Source organism: Nasonia vitripennis, assembly GCF_009193385.2.
Source record: "Nasonia vitripennis strain AsymCx chromosome 1 unlocalized genomic scaffold, Nvit_psr_1.1 chr1_random0011, whole genome shotgun sequence".
Taxonomy (NCBI): Eukaryota; Metazoa; Arthropoda; class Insecta; order Hymenoptera; family Pteromalidae; genus Nasonia; species Nasonia vitripennis.
The window spans coordinates 308,975-333,330 of record NW_022279599.1 but is presented as its reverse complement, the minus strand read 5'-3'; the positions used below and the strand labels follow the sequence as shown (position 1 = coordinate 333,330).

The window sequence follows — 24,356 nt, the reverse complement described above, 5'->3', positions numbered from 1 at the left end:
AACTGGCCATTAAGTAGGTTACAGATTCTACCAGGGATATAATGTAGTAATTTCTAAAATACACGTAACAATTTTTAATATAAGTCTAACAGTTTTTACTATAAATATAGTAAAAATTGTCATGGAGCGAGTATGAACTTTCGTTACTATCTAATATAGTAATTTTTCCTACATATGTAGTAAAATTTAATATATAGTTTTCTCAGTGGGTAGTAGGGAGGAAAGCGTAATGCGTTACCTCATCCGAGATCGTTTTTACACCTGTATACCGTGTCATAAGATGTTTCACATCAACAAAACTTTGAAAAGGAACAGTATATTATGCCATAAGGAAAAGAAGTGAGCTGTGGTGGCAAGTACAGATAACCAACTTTTTTTTCAAGAACAAAGCACAATTATTGAACACAATTGTAGTGAAGCTTGCTTTCGTTTACATCCGTGTTGTATTAAAAAAAAGAAATGCAAAAACGGATTCCTATTATTGCAGTATATGTATATCACAGAAAACAAACGTTTAATTCCACCTTTACATTAATTTTTTTTTATCTTTATTAATATAAAAAGCCCCCCTTCCTCTGCTTGTTTTGCGCAACAAGCACCAAATCTTTATCTAAAATTTTGTATTAATTTTTTGTTATTGGTATTAATTTTAATCCTATTGCTATCTCGATTTATAATTTTATATTCTTATTCCTATTGCGTCGGCTTTTAGCTACAGATTGAATAATAAAGAGCAAGAGAGCTGTCAATTTTATTCAACAAAGTCAGAGAAAAAAGAGTAAGAGAGCACCTGTATAAAGGCATGCTGCCTGAATTTCCCTTATCTGAATATCATTTTCTTTTATAGGTGCGTGCTCAGCGCAGAGGTGTACGCTGCTATCATTCGGCCAGGGCTCAGAGTTGGTGCAACTGATACTCCTGTTGCTCAGGAGTATCAGTAGGATCAGTATCCACCCAAATACGGAGACCGTATTTGGGTGGATTTTGACGGGTAGGGCGTCTTCTGCTCCTGAGCCTGATAGAGCTCAGAGCACTCAGGCCTGTCATGTGAAAGTAGAGCCATCAATTTCGACGATATTAGAGAGGTTTTGGGAAATGGAGGAGATTTCCACCTCTAAAGTTTTGTCCGAGGAGGATCAGTATTGCGAAGATTATTTCGCAGATACTGTTTATTGGGATTCCAAGGGCAGATTTGTCGTTCGCTTACCATTCTCTGAGAAGTTGTCAGAGGTTTCTTTTGCACACACGAGGCAGATTGCTGTGGCATGTTTGATCCGCTCAGAGAAGCGTCCAGCGCAGAATTCTAGGGTAGATGGTGCCTATAGGAAATTCATGGAGGAGTATCTGACTTTAGGTCATATGGAGCCTGTAAATAGTTCGCATCGAAAGGACAATACGTTCTATTTTACTCATCACCCAGTTTACTCGGCTGAGGTGGGGCCGGAAGGCAAATTTCATGTCGTTTTTAATGGCTCTTTTGGGAAAATATCGCTGAACGACGTTCTTTTAACGGGTCACAAATTGCAGTCGGATGTCACGATTATTTCGATGTGGAGATTTTCGAAGATTTTATTTACGGCTGATATCGTCAAGGAGTTTAGGCAGATCCTCATTCACCCAGACGACGTTGCGGATTTTGGCTTGTGCTTACAGATGGCGTTCGAATGCGGTCAAGCCCAGAGGGAGTCGCTGCACTGGTCATTTTACTGAGGAGATGGAGGCTGCTCGAGTCGGTCTGATTCGTTATGCGCAGTCAGCACTACGAGGAAGAATTGCGGTGTCTCAGAAGTAAAAAACGGTTGTCATCTCGCAGTCACTTGCTGCGACTTGTACCATTTATATGTCCACAGGGTTTGTTCCGAGTTGGAGGCCGATTACAGCATTCGTTTCGCTTGCAGTACGATGAGAAGCACTCGATTATTCTGCCAGCGTCCAGTATCATAGTTAAGAGGTTGATTGAGGAGGTACATCGTCAGACTCTTCATGGAGGCGTTCAGCTGATGCTCAGTTCCCTCAACAGGACGTATTGGATTTCACGTGGGTTAAGAGTTGTACAAGGAGTTTATCGGCGCTACCATAGATGTATCCGCTACGCTGCTCAGTGTGTACAGCAGCAAATGGGACCACTTCCATCATATCGAGTAACTCCCCAGCGAGTTTTCGCATACACCGGTCTGGACTATGCGGGACCGTTTCCAATATTGTTCTCCAAGGTCAGAGGTGCCAAGTCTTCAAAGGGATATATAGCGATCTTTGTGTGTATGGTTGTTCGAGCCGTTCATATTGAGGTTGTGTCAGATTTGTCCACGGCTGCGTTTATAGCAGCGTTTCGCAGATTCACCGCTCGGCGTGGACTTTGTAAGGTGGTATTCAGTGATAATGGTACCAACTTCAAGGGCGCTGCCACAGACATTGACAAGTTATTCCAACGGGCTTCATCAGTATCACAAGAAGTGGCAGCTGCATTGGCGAAGGACGGTATAGTATGGTCTTTTATACTTCCTAGAGCTCCTCATTTCGGAGGACTATGGGAGTCGGCAGTGAGAAGTTTTAAACATCACTTCAAAAGTGTCATTACACGTCATTAACGTTCGAGGAAATGTCGACAGTTGCTGCTCAGATCGACGCATGCTTGAATTCTCGCCCGCTCTGCCCACTGAGCTCTGAGTCCACTGATTCGGTGGCGCTTACGCCTGGTCACTTTCTTGTGAACGCTCCTCTCAATGTATTACCAGAGCCCTTTGAAGACGTGAATCTAAAATCTCGCACTTGCAGGTGGAAGCTACTCTCGGTTATGAGAAACCATTTCTGGGAGCGATGGCGACTGGAGGTATTGCATCATTTACAGCAGAGAAACAAGTGGCTGACTCCTGGACGACAGTGGGCGACTTGGTGCTTCTGAAGGACGAGCTCTGCCCTCTTTCCAAGTGGCCACTGGGTCGAATTACAGCGGTACATCCAGGGAAGATGGTCTAGTTCGAGTTGTTACCATCCGTACTGCCAATTCCGAGTTCCAGCGACCAGTTGTGAAGGTCATCTTTCTGCCCTCAGACGAGAGTGCGCAGAGGGCAGTCTCCAGCCTTCAACCTGAGTCTAGTCAAGACTGAAGAGTTTCCCAGAGTCATCAATCGAAGAGATTTTACACACAACACCTACACTTACTTGTAAACTCACTTAGCTCGTGAATAGATAGTATCCTAGTCGAATGTTTAAATGTAGATTCATTAGAGTCAAGTTTTTATTTTATTCTTTAGTATTAGCTTTGCTAGAAATTTTGCATTAGATTATTCAAGTATATAGGCGAATTTAACCTTGTATCATATTTTATTGTAATGTTGTTAAACTTAAAGCATTGTAAACTTGTTGTTGATCGACTGTTCGTTAAAGAATTGATTCCAAAGAAATTTAGTGAGAACAGTTCGATCGGTAGAGTCATGGTAGGGATTAGCTTCTTTCGAAGTAGGCTTTCCTATCTTTAAATTTAATTTATTGTTATTGTCGGTCTCTTTATTGCTGCGAGGCAGCAAGAGGGGCGGTATGTTCGAAAATTAGTTTAATATGCGAAGAGAGAGCGAGAAGGTTCGAGAAGCTTGTCATCTTAATTTCAAATTCGACGGTTTTCGCTAGCCCGCACGGCACCAATGAGGTTGCCATGGCAACGCGCGCTCGCTCGCTCCTACTCTGTCTCTCTCCGCCTGTTTCGCAAGCGGTCTTCTGCCGCTTTCGCTGATTTGTGTTATTCAGTTTTCGTATTGCCGAAGCGCTGTGAGGACTCGCCTCACAGTGTCGACCGTTAAATAATATCGTTTGTTAACGCGTCAGTACTTTAATACTGTAGCCTTCATTTCTTTTCCATAGTTTAAACACTTGTAAATACACTCTATCTTTCAATAAATATCAAAGCCTTTTCTTACGGGATATTAATTCAAGTTAACGGTTGAGAGTGTTTTTGTTTATTTCCAACTAGTCCTTCGAGATCCACAAGTCTCTAACATCAGTTCGAGAGACTATAAATAAAGTCTCTGGCATCATCCTGCAAGTAAAATCATGCAAAAAAGAGTTCATTTTCATAAACCCCAAAGGGAAAGTTTCATACATTAGGATCAGACCTAATCAATTTTCCAGTCAAACGCATTGCTACCCACGCAATCGTCTTCTAAAAAAATATCAGTATTGCCGCAGGCTCTTTCAAGTCTGTTGGACTGCCCTCAAGCAGCAAATCACTTGTTAGAATTCATCTCGGCAAACGATATTTACAACTTCTACATAGCTTCTTTCGAGAATCCAAAATTTTTCGCTGTTGATTTTACCTTTGATTCCACAGCGGACAGGTACAACAGCAAGGACGGATTAAATCTCATGTTGGATGATGCCAGAAAATTTAGCTTTAGAAGCATTTTGTTCAACGCACATAAAATCACTATAGAAACTCCTTTTGTTAACAAATTGTTGAACATTTGCGCAAATCATCGGCTTGATCCAGACAGACGCCTTTGGCTACGCCAAGTCGACCTATCAGCGGCCGCAGCTTCAGAACAAACGATTAGAACGCTGTCTGAATCATGCACGATTCTCAACCTAACTTTAGGAAGCACCCAAGGCGGTTGCGATAGATTCTTAGACATAAATAAGTTAAAAACTTTGACACTAGTCAACAACGCGCAATTATCGTTAAAATTCTTGATCAAAGACTGTTACTCGTTGATTACTTCGCTAAAAATCATTGGTTGCAATGAAGTGCCAATGGACATGCTGTTCAACTTCGTGATCATTAACACTAACTTAAAGACGCTCGCTTTCTATATCTAATAAGTTTGTGGCTTGCTTATTGATTTCATCAACATCTATGTTTCGAGCTGACAGTATAGCACATTTACTCATGTTTTCAAATCGTTTTTCTTCAATTAATTTACCGAATAAATGGTAAGCCATGTTATTATTTGCAGTAAGAATGCAGTGTTCAGGAACATTGATTTTGTCATGTGAATCATTTAATGTTCCGTTACCAACTTCTAATAAAAATTTTGCAAAATCAACTTCATTAGGCATTACTCTCATATTTGTGGTAAGTGTGAAGTTTTTAAAATATTTCCATAATTCGCTGTATTTAATGCAAAGATTCAAAGTTTCGCCTCGTGTTCCATTAATCTTTATAGGAAGAAGTTGTCGGAAATCTCCTCCTAGAATAATGATTTTTCCTCCAAATGGCAAATTATTGTTCATGATATATTGCAATGTTCGGTTTGCGATTTCTAAAGCATATCTTGGAGCCATTGGAGCTTCATCCCAGATAAAAACATCAGCTTCTTTTAGAATTTGACCTTCTTTGGTTTGCGCCTTGATACTTGATGATGAATCGTGATACATTGGAACTGGCAAACCAAACGTTTGGTGTACTGTCTTTCCATGCGGGAGTAATGTTGCAGCAATTCCAGTAAATGCCATTGTGTATACTTTAATGTTTTTGGATGTTAATATATTATATAAAGTTGTATAAATAAAAGTTTTTCCAGATCCTTCTGGGCCATCTATATATATATATATATATATATATATATATATAGAGAGAGAGAGAGAGAGAGAGAGAGAGAGACACACACAATTATTACTTTCATGGTTATTAATGTCAACTGCATGAAGAACTGTATCTACGATTTCCTTCTGTTCAGTGTTTAATTGTCCATATTGCTGTTGACCAAGTTCTGCCATTTGAGGTAAAGCTGCGTTATTAGTATTATCGTCTAATTTATGTTGTTCTACTCTTTGTTCCATTGTAGGGAAATCAGTTAAAGCTCTACCTTCCATATTTAATAAGGTATTAACATGAGCATAAGCTTTTTGATAACTTATAGTTATTTCATTTGTTCGTGAAAAATCTTCAGACATTGCATCTTTGAATTTTTCCCATAATTCTTCAGGGTGAACAGGTTGACAGTGGATCAAAATGCGAACAAACAATCTTCGAAGTTGTGTAGGCATCATCCATACTGTTGCTTCTTCCATTGCTCTCATCCATTCTTCGTCGTCTTCTATAAAGCCTAAAGCTAAACATGCTGCAGTAAATGTAGGTTGTATGACACCATCAACAGTTTTTAAATCATCAAAACTTGTAGAACCTTTTACATACAATAGCAATAGACGTAAATGAACTAGTTCTAATTGAGTTGGACTAATCGAATACATACGTCCAATACAATTGAACTGTTGTTTACGAACTGTCTTCTTATGCACAAAGTAGCTAGGAATATCTGCATAGAAATATTGTCTTGCTTCAGGATTTTCTAAGTTCAGCTTGAAAGAATCTAGTAACGTGCTACTTGAACAATTAAGATTTTCTCTAATAATGTTTGCTTTGCCAACAATAATAATGCTTTGTTGATAGGGTAAATGTACTGCCAATCTTATTATAGCATGACTTTTGTCTTGTAATATTTTACTAAGTATGCGGTAGATTGCTTCAACAGGTCCGACATATCGAGCTTCTAGAAAATTTTGAATCTCATCGTGATTAATTAGTGTTTCTTCATTAGATTCACCAATTACAATATTAGCAGCATCATGACCTTTATAAATATATTTATATAAATATTTAACTGATCGGATACTTGTCACTACTTCTACGTTGATATGACAGTTGAACATCTCTAATAAAGTTGGGCAATATGGTACGACCCATGTATTGTTAACTACATTGCCATTATTTAGTTCGTATGTAATTCCAGTATTTCTTCTACAATAATTAGGATAACCGTTTTCATCCATGTTTGTCTCGTCTACAAAACGTTTAGGAAATTTTTTAGAACATTTTCCTTCCACCTTACACCAATTACCACAAGGACCATGTATCATGTTTTTCAAAACTATTTCTTGCAATGTTGGTTTTTGAGCATCAGGGTTTTCGGCAGAAATAAATTTATCAACAATTTCAGGCGTGGTAATTTTAAAACCATGTGTTAAAGTAATTAATAAGTGCATGTGTGGTAAACCTCTTTTTTGAAATTCAATGACATATACATAAGCTGCAACTTGTCCAAAAAATTTTTTTTTCAATAAAGTCAAGCAAACATTCTTTTTTTAAATGAAATACTCTGGCTACAATATCGGGTCTATCAGAAACTTGTTGATGAGGTAAAAGATTTTCTGTTATCTCTGACCACTTGGGGTTACACGTCATCGTAAGAAAAATATCAGGTTTACCCTTGCGATTAATTATGGCCTTTGCATCTTGATAACACTGTTGCATGTGGCGGGGTGAAACGATGAATGTTGATGGAAGAATAATTGTTTTTCCAACTTGTCCATTCATATCATTAGCAGATCGTTGCATATAATCATGCAATCCTTGATATGTATCTGCCTTAATTTCTTTTTGATGATTTTTGCAATACATAATTCTATCTTTTTCTATTTTAACATAAGAATCTACTACATATTGTTGAAACAATCTACGTCCCATAATAAAAGGATTAAATTCGTCGGGTCTAATAGGTATTTTGTATCTTGTGTAAGCTAAACGTGTTACACGTCGAATATTACCATTATTATTTGTACTAATACGTTGTAAATTTTGATGCCATCCTTAAGTTCCGTAAGGATAAAATAGTGGATAAATCCATGGTTCCACATTAGGATCCATTGTACTGACATACTGTAAAGTTTTAGTATTCTTGTTTCGAATAGTTACATAAGACTCTGGAATTTCGCCATCAGCCGTTGTAGAAAAAATAGCAGCAACTTCATTAGTTCGCTGAAAATTGTATCTTCGTCTATCAGTACCTGGCTTTAATGTAAATAATAATTGCAACTCTGGAACTGTTTCATTAGGATCTAATAAAGTTTGTTGATTATTTATTTCTTCTTTCGTCATTTCATAAGATTTGGCAAATATATTATTTTCTCTTATAATTTTATCTAATATTTCTAATATTGAAGATCAGAATTTTGCTGCATTCTAAAATGTATAGCTTCTAGTGGATCAATAATGAAAAGTTGTCCATAAGAAGGACAGTCATTGTCTTGCGGATATAGGGCCGTATTAATCTGATAATATATTTGTCCTTGAATTTTGAAACAATACGGACCTCTGCGGGTTGAATTGAAATTGATTAAATTAGAATTGAAGGAAGCAAATGCCAATGAGTTATTGTAGACGCGAATATGTTGAAAAAAATCATTGGATTTAGCATGAGATGCGTTAAACAAATCAAGCAAATCTTTAGGAAATATAGGTGAAGGTTCTAATACAACTCCTCCATGACTACAACAATCGTGAAACGATAATCCTTTGTTCGAAACTGTTTCCGAGACAAAATGTTTAGCTTTACAATGTATACATAGAGTATTCATTGGGCCTAAATAATCCTGAATGATATGTTGACAATTGTTTTGATCAACATCAGGTGCTACATCATTTCTACGTTCATCAATAATAGCGTCACGCGCAGCCTGTCGTCTGCGTCTTTGGTATTCAGCTCTTTTTTCTCGTACGCTGTTTCGATGTATTATTTCTTCTTCGACAGTACGAACAATTCGTTGGCGAGGCATATTGTTATATGGTTCAATCAATAAGATAATAGTTAATAGCAAGATATACCGAGTAACTATATATATTATCTGAACTATTGTATGATAAATGCGAAAAACGAAAAAAATGTATTTATAAATAAAATGAATTTATTGATTAATAAATAATATAAAAATAGCACGTTATGTAGCATGCACAACTATTTAAAAGTGTAAAGTGGTCCTGATTTGCTTTCTTTCTAATGGAGCTAAAATTTAAAATTGTTATCTTCAAATCTAGTTAGAGTTTTTGAAATTTGGTAGGTTGTTTATTTATAGTTTTTGAAATTGGGTAGGTATTGTAGTTAGAGTTTTTGTATAAGTTCAGTAGTTTGTACTTAGGTATCAGTTAGGTTAGTTATTTTATAAATTGTTAGGTATGGTGGCTGGAAAAAGTAAAACAATAATTAATTATATATTCAAATATTATTTTTGTTATTTTTTATACAAAAAATATTGGTTTCAATAATAACAGGAATAATAAGGCTATTGTATCTTCTAGAAAGATTTATAGTTGCAGGAACTTTGTTACTATTCAGCCGTTTATTTTCACCCCAAAAACCTGAAACAAAGAAAATGAATTTGATTTAGTGTTTAAAAATAATAACGTATGACTAATAAGTTCCTTATGAGCAATGCTAAGTACGTTTATTTTACTGTAATAAACTGTATTCAGATATATTTAACGTTGAATATAGAATGCATAAATTGAATACTTATACGTATAAATAAATAAAATAATAATTTGTAAGTAATGTCCTTGATCAAATTAAGGAGAATGCCGATGGATAAACATTGATATTATTTATATATATATATATATACATATAAAACTTGTACAGATAAATTTACATGTTAATTGAGGTTATGAGACGTATTGGTATTCTCCTTAAAAGGTTTTCATTCAAATCCCTACTTAGAAAAGAGAACAGAGAAAAGTGAAGCCGACTAAAACGCGTTTTGATTGGTGGACTGAAAAGACACGAAATTTAAAGATTCTAACCTCTAAATTTGACGCGCGCGGAGCGCGCATAAATGCACTCGTGTAGTAAAATTATCAATTTATACTTACAGAATTTAGCACTTGTGATGAACACGTAAAGTAGTAAGACACTCGTGCTGTATACAATTATATTCACGTAGCTTTGATATAGATGAGCAGGATTTAGCCAAGAACAATAACAAAAATTTGTTTCCAGTTACTTTTACTACGTATACTTCTTTCAGCGATTTGGTTGCCAATTCTACATTATAACAAAGAAAACAGCATACATTAAAAACCAATTCATCAAAAAGTTACGTCTAAAATTGAAAAATAACATGTTATATACCTCAATTTTGTAATGAGAAGCTAATGTTTGGCGCCTCGTGGAAGATGATAGATCCACAGTGGCTAAAATACAATACACGTGGTGATATATGACGTGTATTGTAATAAAACTTGGTTTAGCCTGAGTCCAGACCACTAAACTACAGCAAAACTGTTATAATTAATTGGAGGGATCGTACACTGACAAATTTTCAACACTTTTTTTGCATTTAATGAGACACGTTATTCGTTATGCAAAGTCCGTACATGCAATGCTGCCGCCATGACAGTGATATAGGTAGTTATTGATTTTTCTGCGCCAATTCTGTGAGTCACGTGACCATCGTTTTCAGTTTGCATGTAATAACGGACCTGTCACGTTCCGAAACTCACTACAATCTGCGTTTATATTTAAAATACGCTTATGCTTTTTGTGATGAATAGAATAATTGTTAACAGTAATGATAATTATTATATTTATGATGTACAGGGCCTCATATGATGGCAAAGCTCATTTTAGATTTGAATAATAAACTATATAAAATAGTAGCCTCACTTGAACATGAGATAAAAATCGTATGTTTCCTGTGTATAAATATACTTAAATAATACATGAAAGTACCTTTCTTACTAAAAATCTTGTTGATCGTAACCATTTAAACTATTTCTAGTATAAGTATAAGGAAAGAAAAAGAGAATATAACAGATCGAAAAAGAATGAGAACGTGGCATGTTCCTTTTCTCAATCCAAATTAGCTATTATTTGAAAAAATGTAGAGAAGCATACATGTAAAAATTAGATAATTTTTTTAATGTTTGTGTGTCAGATGACGATATCAATTGTTCGTCTCTTGATTATACAGGCGGAAATAAATAAAAACAACATTGTTAGTTTATTGACATTTTTTAAATAAGATGAGTTTTATAAACCTTTCAAATCATTTCATATAATAATTTATTGATTAATCTTTATAGCTCTATCTTATACAATTTAACCGCTATATCACATGTACTGTTTCTATATATATCTATATATATACTTTGCTATATAAAGAAAGATTACTCAATAAATTAATATAAGCTTACATATATGTTACATTATAAATGGCCTTATTGGTCCATCATTAGTCATTATTTAACATTTTTGTTGTGTAATAATACCTTAATACCCTTTGTTTAAATGACCATGGCCTCTGTACGAGCTGCAATGAAATAATAAAGTTTGTATCGAGTCCATTGTCATTCAAACCAAGAATTTTTTTATTGTAGCCGCAGGCTAAACAGGTGTTTTACAGTATTACAGATTTAAATAGTTAATATATTTAAAAATATATTTTTCATTAAAAAATATCATAGATAATTCTTATAAAAATTACATACAGTAATTTATTGATTAATCTTTATAGCTCCACTAAAAATACTTAACCGCTACATCACATGTTCTATATATTGCTAACAATACATATTTTGCTATATAAAGAAGATCAATCAATAAATTAATGTAAGCTTACAAAGCTTAAAAGTTATAAATGAACTTATTGGTCCATAGTTAATCATCTTATGTATTTTTATTTAATACTCGAAAACGTTATCTTTGATAATCTAGCAAATATTAAACAATCACATGCTTAACGTCGAACTTGAACAAAACAAAATAAATGTAAATTATGGTTTTTTTGGAATGATTTTTTCCAAGGACAATAAATCTCATTGTAATACCATAATCTCAATACGTAAACACACACGAAAAAATACGAACTATAAAAATTGAGGTATGAGGCTTAACCTACAGGAGCTAGCCGCTTTAGGGGTTTTCCACCTTGGGCTAAGTCTGCATCCGACATTGCTGGAGTGTTGTCCCTGAGGGTAATAGCGTTCATGTTGTTGCACGTAATGCACAGTGTACCTGAAAAGTCTAATTTAAAATAAACAAAGTATAGAATTGTGAAAATAAAAAATATCTTTACCATTAGTGGCATCTACTGTTCCAACTACGTTTACGGCTACACCTTTCTGAATGTTGTCAACTACAATGAAGTTTGTAATGTTGACAGTTAATTTAGAGCGTCCATCAGTTATTGATCCGCAGCCATAACTGGCGTTTTCAAAACGACTGGGGATCATAGTAAACTTCATCCTCACAAATCCATCAATGGCTGTAAAATCAATTAAATATATTAAAAATTCTCATTAGATATGTATACAAAATTACATAATTATAAAGTATCTATTAAAAACTTACATATCAGGCCTTCAGCCTGATTGATGTTTTCAAACGTAACTGCTGTTGGTAAAACCTCTATTGGCACTGGTATTTCTTGTTCAAACATTCCAGAGAAAGTTAGCATGGTTGTAGGTTGAATCACGAGATCGAAGGGAACGTATCCCTCATTTTCCATTGCGAATGAAATCCTTGAACTCTTGCAAAGAGCACCATCAATATGCAACCTCTGTAAATAAAATCAATTGTATTAATATAATGCAAATTAAAATATTATTATATTAATAAATAAGACGTACTCGGTTCATGATGATATCGTTGTTATGCACATCAATCAACGGTTGTCCCCATATGCAACAGTGTACTTACTTGCTGTCATTTGTCAGAGAAAATTTTAATAGACGATATTTCCCCAGCTCGCCAACACTGGTTGCGGCCTTAATCCAACAAATATAACCGGATAGTTCACTGAAAAAAAATAATAAAATAGAAAACTTTGAACTTTTCAATTTGAATGAGTGAGCCCTATTCATTCATTGTATAAAGCTAAAGATGCTCTATGCATGCTTTTTATGGGTTATCCAATGATTTGGTAAATTTTAAGATAGCAAAAGCTGCTTTTTGGCATGAATTCACATGCGCCCTGTCAACTTTGTATAGGGAATAACGCCTTTGACTATCTGAATATTTTTTAAACTGTTTACACACCATGCAATACATGCTAAAGGTAGAGTATATCAAATTTCAATTCCAAACAATCAATCAGAGAAAATCAATTTTACATTTGAAAAGTACACACAAAATGCTGTATTTGCACACTGACTTATTGTTTGGAATTGAAATTTAAAGTACTTTATCCTTCAGCGTGTATTGCATGGTGTATACAAAGTTTAAACAATATTCAGCTAGTCGAAGGCGTTGTTCCCTATAAAAAGTTGACGCAGCGCATGTGAATTCATGCCTAAAAGCAGCTTTCGCTCTCTCAAAATTGACGAAATTATGCAATATACCATTGAAAGCATGCATAGGGAGAACGTACAAAGTTTTAGCTTTATACAATCAATATTTGTAGAGAAAATCCATTTTCTTTTTGAAAAAAAAACACAAAATACTGTATTTCCACAGTGAATGATTGTTATAAAACTGAAATTGAATATACTATCCCTCAGCATGTAATGCATGGTATGCAAACAATTAAAAAAATATTCAAATAGTATAAGGTGTATTAGCTATAAAAAGCAGCTTTCGCTCTCTGAAAATGTACTTGGCTATAACATACACCATGAAAAAACATGCATAGGGAGAGCGTACCAATGTTTACAATGAAAGAATAATGTACTTACGCAGTTCTGTCTTTGTCTGTCAGATCATCGAAAGCTTCATCTGTAGAAAAAGGGATGACAGCTTCAGCCATTGTCCCCGTTTGACTCGTGCTCGAGAAGTTACGTAACCTTTAAGCTACATATAGAAGAAAAAACAAAGAATAATTAAAAAATATGATTACCTGTTGACAAATGAAGTATGTTGAACATTTTATAAATTTTATAAAAAATTGTTTAATATACTTACGGAGTGCTGATTACAGCGATAAAAGCGGATGCGACTGGACGGCCACGAGGCTTGCTTTAGAGTAGGGAGAAGCCGTACACACACACGTCACAGAAGCATAGATTTTAGCACTATTATTGTCCGATTCACGACACTTACTAAGCACAAAACGTTAACTTAGATTCCGATTGCCCTTTTCTATTGTATACAGACTACGTTTATTATACACGCGTGTGGAGAGTAGAGACTGCAGGAGACATCCATCCGTCTTCGTTCGTTGCTGCGATGGTTATGGGTTATGTTTGTTACAGGCGGTGCAGCAATGGCGGACGGCTTAAGGAACAGGAATGGGACACAGAACGCGGAATTCTACCGGACATTAAAATTTTGTCTCGGTTGTTCTGCGGCATTTCTAAACGTTTCATAACGACAATAGAAAACTGACCACACTAAAAAAATTAATTATACTTTATCAATTTAATACTTTATTATACTTTAACTATTTGTTTTTCAATTAACATGTCCAAATTTTCAAATCGACCACTACATCGAATAACTGAATCAGCGGATTTAAAAAATTTTAAATTCTAATAGCGGACCAATCACGTTGTCAGTTTTCGCCGGACCAATCACGGCTTTCATTTTTAGGCTTCACAACATCCGGTCATGACTTTTTTAAGAGAGGATACATAAAAAACATGTCAGTAAAAAGTTTCTTGCGGACTTATGAAGCGATGATCACGTGATATTTAAACCAACTATCACCCTACTGAAAAAATCCCACGATTCATCTGAAATAAATGTATAAATAAAATAAAATTGTTTAAAATGCAAAATTAGTAAGCGGGATGGCCAGTTTACGTGTTACCATCCAGATGGTCCTCCAAAAAAAAGTTCCCAAAATAACGGTAAAAAACACGGGAAAGGAGACTGTTGATTTGAAAAAGAAAGTTATTGAATGCCTGTCAAGTGGGAAAAAGATACAAATCAAGAATATGTTTTACAATACGAAAGAAGAACTAGTCATCGACTGTGTGAATTGTGACAGTGTTGTGTTAAGGTTGTATACCATGGCAATTTTTTGAGACAATGGATGTTGCGAAGTATAATTTTAAAATCTGCCGGATAAGTTCTGTTTGGTATACCAGTCAGTAATTAGCTTATCGTTGTCTTTTATCAATAGCGCATCTAGAAAGCTTATGGAATTGTTGATGTGTTCTGTTTCGTGTGTAAATTGTAATTTCTTATTGTAAGAGTTCAAAATTTTAAGTGTTTAAACAATTTTGTCTTTCGGTACGCATGTGATGATATCATCAACGTAGTGGTAGAAGAAAATAGGTTTGAAAGATAATTTTGATAGGCAATCCGTGTCAAGATCATCCATGACGATGTCAGCGAAAAATCCCGAGATCAGGGAACCAATTGGTGTGCCAAACAATTGTTTGTAAAATTTGCCATTGAATTGATAGATAGTGTTTTTAATGAGCTTTTCGCAAGCTAACAAGATTTTATTGAGAGGTATTTCTGACTTTTGAGCTATTTGTACATATCTTTTTTCAATACTTTTTAGGCACGACCGCGACACGGAAGTGCCCTAAAGTTTCGTACGCGAAAAATGTGTGAGATGCGATATCTCACGCAATTTTTTATCAATCTGGCTGAAATTTTGGGAGGAGTCTCCTCTAGCACAACTTTTTTATCCTGATCCGTTTTTTTGAAATGCGGGCACAATTTGTTCAATTTTTGCGTGTTTTTTTAATACAAATTTTGGTATCACACGATTATCTCCAAGAAATTTCAATTAATTGTGCTAAAAATTTGTGTGCAAATTCCCCTCATAATAGTTAGGTGCAGAATTTATTTTGGGCTTTATCCTGCTTGTATACGCAAAATGCGGTCACCTCCAAAAATCGCTAAAAACTGTTTTTGGGTCTAACTCGAATTCTAAGCATTCTACAAAAAAGATAAAAGAAAAGTTGTATATATTTGAAAAATACAACTTTTTTCTATCAACATTAAATTATGAAAATGCTTATAACTCGAGTTTACAGCCCAAAATCGATTTTTTACAGCTTAAAAACCAATTATTTGCCATAAAACTTTGCGGATTTATATTTCACATGGAAATTTTGAATGTAAAAGTTATAGACATTTTTAAAATACATTTTTCCACTGTGGCAAACATTTTTTTAAACACTTCCTAATAAACAACAACCCTAGAAGCGATTTTTAGGCACGACTGCGGTACGCAAAATACAACTCAAGCGCAGTAATATATTTTGTAATAATCTGATAATATAATAATGGAAATCACTTAGATTGAAGAAAAGCTCTGAGAAGCCTGCCACGTCCCTCTAAACTATGCTATACACTTAATTATCTAAATTAAACACTATTACAAAATCAAATCTTGCCACCACTTCTTGATATAAATCTTCTGTATTTTATTCCAAAAATAACAGCATCCTCTTGAAAATATTAGATCTGGCTTAAACTTTCGTAATTATGTTCCATTTTTTCTTTTATTTTTTTATTCTCACCTAAAAAACAAGAGAACAAAATTAAAAAGAAAAATAAATAATTTGATGTCAATAATTTTTTAAATAAAGTAAGTTTTCATGCCCTGAATGCATGAATATATAAAACCTGCATCTTATAAGCACTGCATCTGCAAAAATATTTATGATATCAATCACATGAAATTATATAAATTATCTAGAACGTATTATTGTACCTGAAAGCTATACAGCAACCAAGATCCAGTGTTATCGATGCTCAAGCCTATGACCGGTGCCCTTGACCTTACTCTTCCCCATTCAGTAAACCACGATGTCTGCAGTTGTAGTATTATTTACACTTATAAAAAAAAGCATATTAGAAACTCATACTGACAAATAATTGAATTAAGTCACTGATCTCACCTAATAAAAATACTGATTCACTGATGAAGTAGTACTGCCGGAGTCTTGATGGAGCTTCCTTCTAACTCCAAGATTATGATAGATCGCGCGAAGCGTGGGCGTTGGTGGGCGTAAGGCGAGCGCAAAGTGCGAGCGTCAGCGGTCGTGCCTTACACGCAAAACGCGAAGCGTCTTGCATCGCAATACAATGCAAGGCGGCAAGCCACTGCGGCCGCCAGGTCGCGCGTGGCGCGCTAGTTTTGACTAGTGTTTTGTCAATGTTAGTGTAAAGTGATGTTACGTCAAGGCTAATCAAGCAATGGTCCGGTGGAACTTCGATATTTTTATTTTTTCTATCAAATCATAGGAATTCTCTACGTATGAGGTAGGTTTATTGATGCTATTTCGTCGTATTCTAAGGAGGCTTTTTGATAAATAATATGTAGTTGAGCCTATTGTTGAGATCATGTGGCGTAAAGAAATGTCTTTCTTGTGGATTTTTGGTAGTCCACAGCATCTGGGTAGCAATGTGTCCGTTTGAGTGAATTTAGTTTTATTCTATTTTTTACCGAAAAAGCTGTTGTCGTTCCAACTATTTACAAATTTTTTAACCTTGTTTTGTATATTTGATAGTGTTTTTTTTTTTGCTATTATGGTGTATGTGTTTTTGTTAGACAGTTGTAGTTTCATCTTATCGATGTAATCGGATCTATTCATTGCAACCGTAACATTACCCTTCTCGGCTAGAGTGAACATGATGATTTTATTGTTTTTGATGAAATCATGTGTTTCTTTTAGTTTATTCTCAAATATCGTGTCTTCTATTTGTGTGATTTTTTTGATTAATATGTTTCGTATATTACAAAATTGTTAAAATGACTCTATCGGTCTATACGAGCACAATTAATTTTGAAATGGAAGCTTCGCAGCAGCTCGGCTCGTTCCATCGCTTAGGCTCCGCCTCCGGTTTTCTCTCTCTCTCTCTCTCTCTCTCTCTCTCTCTCTCTCTCTCTCTCTCTCTCTCTCTCTCTCTCTCTCTCTCTCTCGAGCCTCAAAGCCCTTGACAACTTGCCTGCGCTCAAGACTCGGCTAAGCAATGTCGAGTCCTCCATCTCTGAGCTGCAGGCACAATACCAAGAACTGTCGTCAAGGAGCTCCGCAGAGCAGCAGAACAATAGCATTGCTCCGGCCTCGGAGGAGATCAACAACCTCCGCAGCGAGCTGGCTGAGATCAAGAGGAGGCAGGAGCTCTCTGCGGGCAATGTGGTGGTGATCACCGGCCTGGCCTATACCCAGGAGACGTCACTGCAACTCCTGGCTGCACTGGATCCCACGGTCCTGAAGCGGGACGTGGCAGCCGTCAGGATCATGGGGAGACTTGACGCAAAGAACATCAATGCGCAAGGTGACAGCAGACTCCCACCTCTAGCTGTCACTCTCTCTTCCAGTGCGCTGGCCCGCTCCATCATAGTGGCCAAAGCCAGGAAACGCAAGCTTCACACTAGTGAATTGGATGATGCACTACTGGAGGAAGCGAGAGCTCTCTGCCCAGACCACCAGGGACTCATCAACATCAATGAGCTGCTTCCTCCAGACATCCACAAGCTGCGAGTCAATGCCAGGCTGGAGGAAAAGAAGAGAAGGGGATGCCACAAGGGGAATTTGTGCTGAGAAGCTAAGGGAGTTCCTTAGCGCATGTGACTGGTCATCTTTCACCACGCCATCACTTGACGAATGCATTACCATCCTTAACGACAACATCACGAAAGCCATAAATCATCTCGCCCCATTAAAGACTGTGACACCTGGACGTAAGCGTCACCCGTGGTTCACCGCGGCTCTTCGTGACCTTTTAACTGAAAGGAATAGACTCTACAGGCGCTTTCGCAGAAGTCGACTACCTTGGGATCTATACTTTTATAGAATCGCAAGGGACGACGCTCATAGACAGGTCGAGGAGGCCAGACTGAATTACTATTATTCACGCTTGTCTACTCTGACCGACGTTGCAGAGATATGGAGAGAGCTTGAAAATCTTGGTATTACTACCTCTAAATCTTCTCCACCTGTTCGGTTCTCTCCAGATGCTCTCAACAAACACTTTAGTTCCATCTCAAATGATCCTCAAGCTCCATCTGTTGAGGAGTATCTGCGAACCCTTGAGAGTCTAGACCTCCCTGAACATTTCATCTTCAGGTCTATCACAGAGTCGGACGTGTTGGATGCAGTATCACACTTCAATACCCAGACCAGAGGAAGCGATGGCATCCCACAGGTTGTAATTTCCAAAGCATTGCCAATACTCGCTCCTTTACTTTGTCAAATTTTCAACCTGTCTTTGAGCGAGGCACGCTTTCCTTCCGCCTGGAAGTCATCGCTCGTAAGAGCATTAAACAAGATCAACTCTCCAACAGCTGTAACAGACTACCGTCCGATCTCTCTACTTTGTTTCCTATCCAAGGCGCTGGAGTGGCTGATGCACAATCAAATCTCTGAATACCTTGAAACAAGACTTTATCTTGACAACTTCCAAACTGGTTTTCGTACTGGCCACAGTACGCAGTCCGGCTTAATCAAGCTGACTGATGATGTCAGGCTTGGGATAGACAGGAAGAAGGTCACTCTTCTACTTCTATTTGATTTTAGCAAGGCGTTTGATATGGTGTGTCACGTCTGGCTACTCGGAAAGCTACCCTCCTTCGGCTTCTCCAAGCACGTTATCCGCTGGCTTGCATCTTACCCCTCGGGAAGAGAACAGGCCGTCATTGGTGACAACAATGAGATCTCTACCTTTCTACCACTAAACACCGGTGTCCCACAGGGGTCAGTTTTAGGCCCCTTGTTGTTCTCGTTGTACATCAATGATATTGGTTTTTGCCTAGATTCAGATGTGTCTCATCTAATCTATGCGGATGACCTGCAGATCTACAGCCAATGCTACCTCGAGGAGCTTGACTCCTGTTCTGTCAGGATGAGCGCTAACGCCGAGAGGATAATGGGCTGAGCTGCGCTGAATAGACTTAAACTAAATGTAACTAAAATTAAGGCTATCGTCCTGGGTTCCGCCTACTATATAAATGCTCTACCTTCTACTGCTAACACCTATATAAATATAGGGGGAGCCCAGATCAACTTTGAATCATCGGTGCGCAACCTGGGGCTGGTGCTTGACTTCAAACTTACGTGGAAAGAGCACGTTTCACAAATTTGTAAACGTGCTCACTCTTTAATGTACCGTCTCTATTTTTTTCGGAAAAGCACTAGCCTTAGATTGCGCCAACATTTAGTACAAGCACTCCTGTTTCCCCTCATTGACTATTGCTCACTTGCTGACTGCGACCTGACTCAGGAACTTGAATTAAAACTGCAGAGGCTTGTCAATACGGGGATCCGTTATATCTACGGTGTGAGGAGGGACGAGCACATCTCCCCTTACAGGAGTGAGCTGCAATGGCTTAACACCGCCGGACGTAGGAAATACTTCATGGCCTGTTTTCTAAGAAAAATGTTTAACACCTCAATACCTACTTATCTATTAGCCTATTTTGATTTCCACGTCCCGCTCAGGCCTGTGAGGGGTGAGGTGACTCCACTGGACATCCTGTCCTTCAAGACGGAGACGCTGAAGAATTCATTTTTCATCAGCGCCTCCTACCTCTGACCGTACGCTTACCCGTATCACTGTGTATACGGGTGTAAAAGGGCACTGTAGTACCGACGTCTGACCGCTAGCAGACCACGTTCACTTGCCACTTGCAACCTTTGTTTTCAGGCTTTATTCTGGACTATTTTTAATTTTTCTTTCTTCGGGCGCACATTTACTTAGTTTTAATTTTAATTTTATTTCGTATTACTCGCACTTTTGCTTCAAACCTCCTAGCGCTACTGATGGTAAAGTGTAGAAAGTGTTCGAGAAATGTCGCTACTGTTTCTAAGTCTTGCGCGACTTGCGGCTCTACTTTTCATCCTCGGTGCCTTGTGACTTTTCTTATTGGATAGCCGTCCGACACGTGCTGTAAGGCCCTCATAACCCTAGCTGCTGACACACAAGTCAAGCCCACTCTGACCGTGCAAAACCACCTGTCGACCACTGTGGCCTTAACCGATTCTCCTTCACCGCTGAGTTTTGCGGCGACCTCCGAGGCAGGCAAAAGGCTTCTCTCGCCACCATCGCCATCCGAGCTGCTCGCGTCTAAGCAGACTAGGCGCGAATTTAGTTCTTCTTCCGAAAGTTCAAACGACAGTCACAACATGCCCGATTCAGCCGCAGATGAGGCCCCGGCCTGGTTTAAAGCCTACTTAACCGAGTATAGGAACGATAAAGCCGAAGTTAATCAGCGCCTTAACAACCTCGAGACTGGCATGCGCAAAACTGTATCTAGCGTTGTACGAAACATTGCGCTTGTAGATTCCTGCGAAATAACTATTTCTGGACTTCCGCCCGACACCAGCATTCAGCCGCGCGAATTGGCACGCAAAGTATTCGCGGCTATTGAACTTGAATGGCTGCTCAACTTCATCATCCGGTATCGCGACTGGCCTCAAAAGGCCCAGGCCAACGAAGCTTCAACCTCGTCGCGAACAGAGCCAGGATTGATAAGACCTCTGCGCAAGCGCTTTTCGGATCTGGAGGTGCAAGGAAAATTTATATTAACCGGCTGTACCCAAAACCGGTGTATGTACTGCGCAAGAAGGCTATGAGGGTGGCTAAACAGCTCAATTACGCACGTCCTGTTGTACAAAACTTGGTAGTCTGTATGCGGCAGACCAAAGAGTCTCCGCTCATCCCGATTATATCCGAGGAAGAGCTCGCTGCCCTCGAGCCCTATCGTCCCCAACAATGACGTCCAGCCTCCGGGCCCAACAGCTCCGGACCCATCGATTCGATTAATATAGGCCACATTAATGTTAATCGCCTTGCGTCACACTTTGCGTTATTCGAGGAGCATTGTACGACATCTCACTTCGATGTAATCGGAGTAACAGAAACTTTTCTTTTCGTGGCTGATCCCGATGATCAGCTGACGCTCAGCGGTTTCAACTTTTTTAGGGTTGATAGAGAGGGCCAGGCCGGTGGAGGAGTGGCTTTTTATGCGCGAGACTTTTTCAAGGTCAAGATTCTTGCGCATTCAGGTGGCAACATTCCGGAATTTGTAATAGCTGAATTAATATATAACAATTTCAAGCTTTTATTCGCAGTTGTCTATCGCAGGCCCAACTCTGCCCACCCATCACACTTTTTCCAGTGCCTAGCCCCGCTCCTGCCTCATTACTTAAATGCCGTTGTAACAGGCGACTTCAACGCAGACATGTGTACGCTAAACGCTAATTCTAATAATCGTCGCTCTTCTCTTGAATCTCTCTCGCTCTATCTGGTGCCTTCTGAGCCTACACACCATGTCTTTCGGGATGATCGCCCGCCCTCTCATATGTGGCTTGACCTTTTCATAGTCAATTGCAGGGACTCGGTTGTAGCCCTACGTAAATCCGACTCGCTGGTCACGACTTCATTGAGTTGACCATACGAGCAGCCAAGCCGCCGGCCTGTGAGAAGGTAATCATGTGCCGCAACCTGAAGAAAGTGGACCCTGCTGTTATCTCAGCCGCTCTGTGCGATATTCTTGCCCCTCTCGCTAATCCATTTCAGCACGGTCAAAATTGTTTTCTGACCGCATCTCCAACTTTGCCAGTGACGCTCGGGCCTTGTCCTGCGGATACGGATGTATTCCAGCGGCACATTACGTCAGCGCTTATTTCTACCTACGATGCAGTCGCCCCTCTTCGTAGGATCACGCTGTCGTCCTGGAGAAAACCCTGGGTCTCCCCCGCGATCAAGGCGCTCATGAAACGACGTGACGCGGCACACGGCCTGGCGCGCTCCTCGGGCATCCATAGCGACTTTGAACGCTTCCGAGCGCTCCAATCTGAGGTATAGAACCTCCTGGACACAGCTAAAAACGAGTACCTAGCAGGCAGGCTAGTCTCATCCCCTCTGATCTCCCTACACTGCCTAAAATCACTATTGGTGGTGTAAGGCTTTACTACGTTTCCGAAGCCTGTAACCTGGGTGTCTGGCTCACACCCTCTCTCGACTGGCAGCTCCATACTACGAAGGTACTGCGTAAAATCTACGGCGCGCTATATGCCCTCATTTTACAAACATGCCCTCGCCAAAGACATCAGAAAGGATCTCGTCGAAAGCCTGGTTTTTCCCTGTTTTGACTACGCCTGCGCGGTATACTACGATGTCGATGCTACGCAGAACCAGAAGCTGTAACGTGCGCAGAACGCGTGCACCAGATTCGTTTTTGGCAATATCCCGTTCCGCGCCCATGTTACACCCTACCGCCTCGAACTCGGCTGGCTCTCGGTCATGAGGAGGAAGGAGTTCCTGCTCGGTTCTCTCGCCTACAACGTCCTGGCCTTTGAAAATCCTATCTACCTCGCCAGCGGGTTCAAGTGTACCACGCTCGACCTCTCTGTTCGACGTTCTGAGCGTAACCCACCCCAAGCGCTGCTCTATTCTGCCCCGAGATCGAGGCACTTAAGCAGTCTTTCGCTATCACGGCATCCTCTCTATTAAATTCGCTGCACCAAGCTGAGTTCTCGCCCGACAAAATAGGCGCGTTCAAACGCTCCATGCGGGCAGCGCTCCTTGAACGCGACCGCCGGGACTGAGCCGACAGAGTGACCAACGAGGGCTTAACTATTTAATTATTTAGATCTTTGTTTAGCCAATCACCTAGTTTTCCTAGCCAGCCCAGTTCGTCTACATAGCATAACGTGGTTATCTACTTATCTAGTAGTTTAATCACCTAGGCTTATTTGTTATTTCTCATTTGATTAAGCTCGCCCCTTGCGTACTTCGTGCCTAGTATTAAGTCTTGCGTACTTTCTGTCCTCGAGATTTATCGAAGCGATTGCAATAAGCGCTATATTGTATTCTACGCACTCTATTATACTCTGCGCCTTATCCTACTATGCTACGAGACTCTACCACGATTTTCTCTGTAATTATTATAATTTACTATTACACTGTATTTTTTTCATAAGCACCCGATGGGGTCCTACCCCAGGGTGAATTATATAAACAATCAATCAATCAATCAATCTCTCGCCGGTGAGACGCACAGTGATATATTTGAGAAAATTTACTTCAAAAATCAGCTGACTGCTCAATTTTAGACCATTCTTTTTAATTTTTTTTTTTAATACTCATAATGGACAATACTTTTACATATCACTGCTACTTTTACTGATTATTCGAAAAAAACTATCCTAGGAGATAAGAATTTGCAAAGGTAAATGATTCAAACTTGATTTAACCCTATTTAAAGGAGAAAACCTCTAATAACTTGAAATAATTATGTTTGATCCGATTTAATCATACATGATCATAAATAAATTTTATATATCCATTTAAAAATATATTACACCTACATGCCAATTTGGCCAGCAACTCGACGTTTTATCAGTCTATATATGTATAATATATTTTTAAATAAATATATAAAATTTGTTTATGATCGTATATAATTAATTCGGATAAAACAATGATTTCAACTTATTCGAGGTTTCCTCCTTTAATTACGGTTGAATCCAGTTTTGCACTTTGGAAATTCTCCAATAACTTCTCAAACTTGTATTAGAAACTCATTTTTGTAAAGATTTGTTGGTTTTATTGTTTACAAAAGTTTCGGAATGTCGTGAATCATCATTACCTTCGTAAATTCATATATCCTTGGATAGTTTTCGAATAATCAATAAAAGTAGCAGTGTTACGTGAAAGTATTGTCCACTACAAGTATTAAAAAAA

General features: G+C 38.3%; 3 protein-coding genes across 10 annotated transcripts in view; 1 reads left to right on the top strand and 2 right to left on the bottom strand.

Annotated features, from left to right (window-relative positions):
- Positions 1-4,782: 4,782 nt before the first annotated feature.
- On the bottom strand, positions 4,783-7,867 carry LOC103315369. Its single transcript, XM_008203827.2, has 7 exons — positions 7,777-7,867; positions 7,066-7,509; positions 6,831-6,986; positions 6,606-6,773; positions 6,186-6,482; positions 5,610-6,116; positions 4,783-5,453 (listed from the first exon to the last, which is right to left on the bottom strand). The coding sequence occupies exons 1-7, from the start codon at positions 7,865-7,867 to the stop codon at positions 4,783-4,785; spliced, it is 2,334 nt and encodes a 777-aa protein (XP_008202049.2).
- Positions 7,868-8,973: 1,106 nt separating this feature from the next.
- Positions 8,974-13,950, bottom strand: LOC103315368. 2 transcript variants are annotated; one of them, XM_031921459.1, is made up of 8 exons: positions 13,662-13,950; positions 13,436-13,550; positions 12,392-12,560; positions 12,114-12,321; positions 11,839-12,027; positions 9,894-11,786; positions 9,635-9,806; positions 8,974-9,124 (listed from the first exon to the last, which is right to left on the bottom strand). In XM_031921459.1, exons 3-6 carry the CDS (start codon positions 12,398-12,400, stop codon positions 11,653-11,655), a joined length of 540 nt encoding a protein of 179 aa, XP_031777319.1. In that variant the 5' UTR covers positions 12,401-12,560; positions 13,436-13,550; positions 13,662-13,950; the 3' UTR covers positions 8,974-9,124; positions 9,635-9,806; positions 9,894-11,652. The 2 variants fall into 2 exon arrangements, with proteins under 2 accessions (XP_031777319.1, XP_016842493.1); XM_016987004.3 differs by having other exon boundaries at positions 9,894-11,777; positions 13,662-13,949.
- LOC100679872 overlaps positions 10,065-24,356 on the top strand; it is a 106,413-nt gene continuing 92,121 nt past the window's right edge. For all 7 annotated transcript variants that reach the window (XR_004226432.1, XR_004226431.1, XR_004226433.1 and 4 more), the window contains exon 1: positions 10,065-10,169. Coding sequence is in view for 4 of the 7 variants with exons in the window: in XM_031921458.2 (XP_031777318.1) it covers positions 10,124-10,169 (46 nt within the window). In the remaining 3 variants the exon portion in view is untranslated. The remainder of the gene's footprint in view (positions 10,170-24,356) is intronic.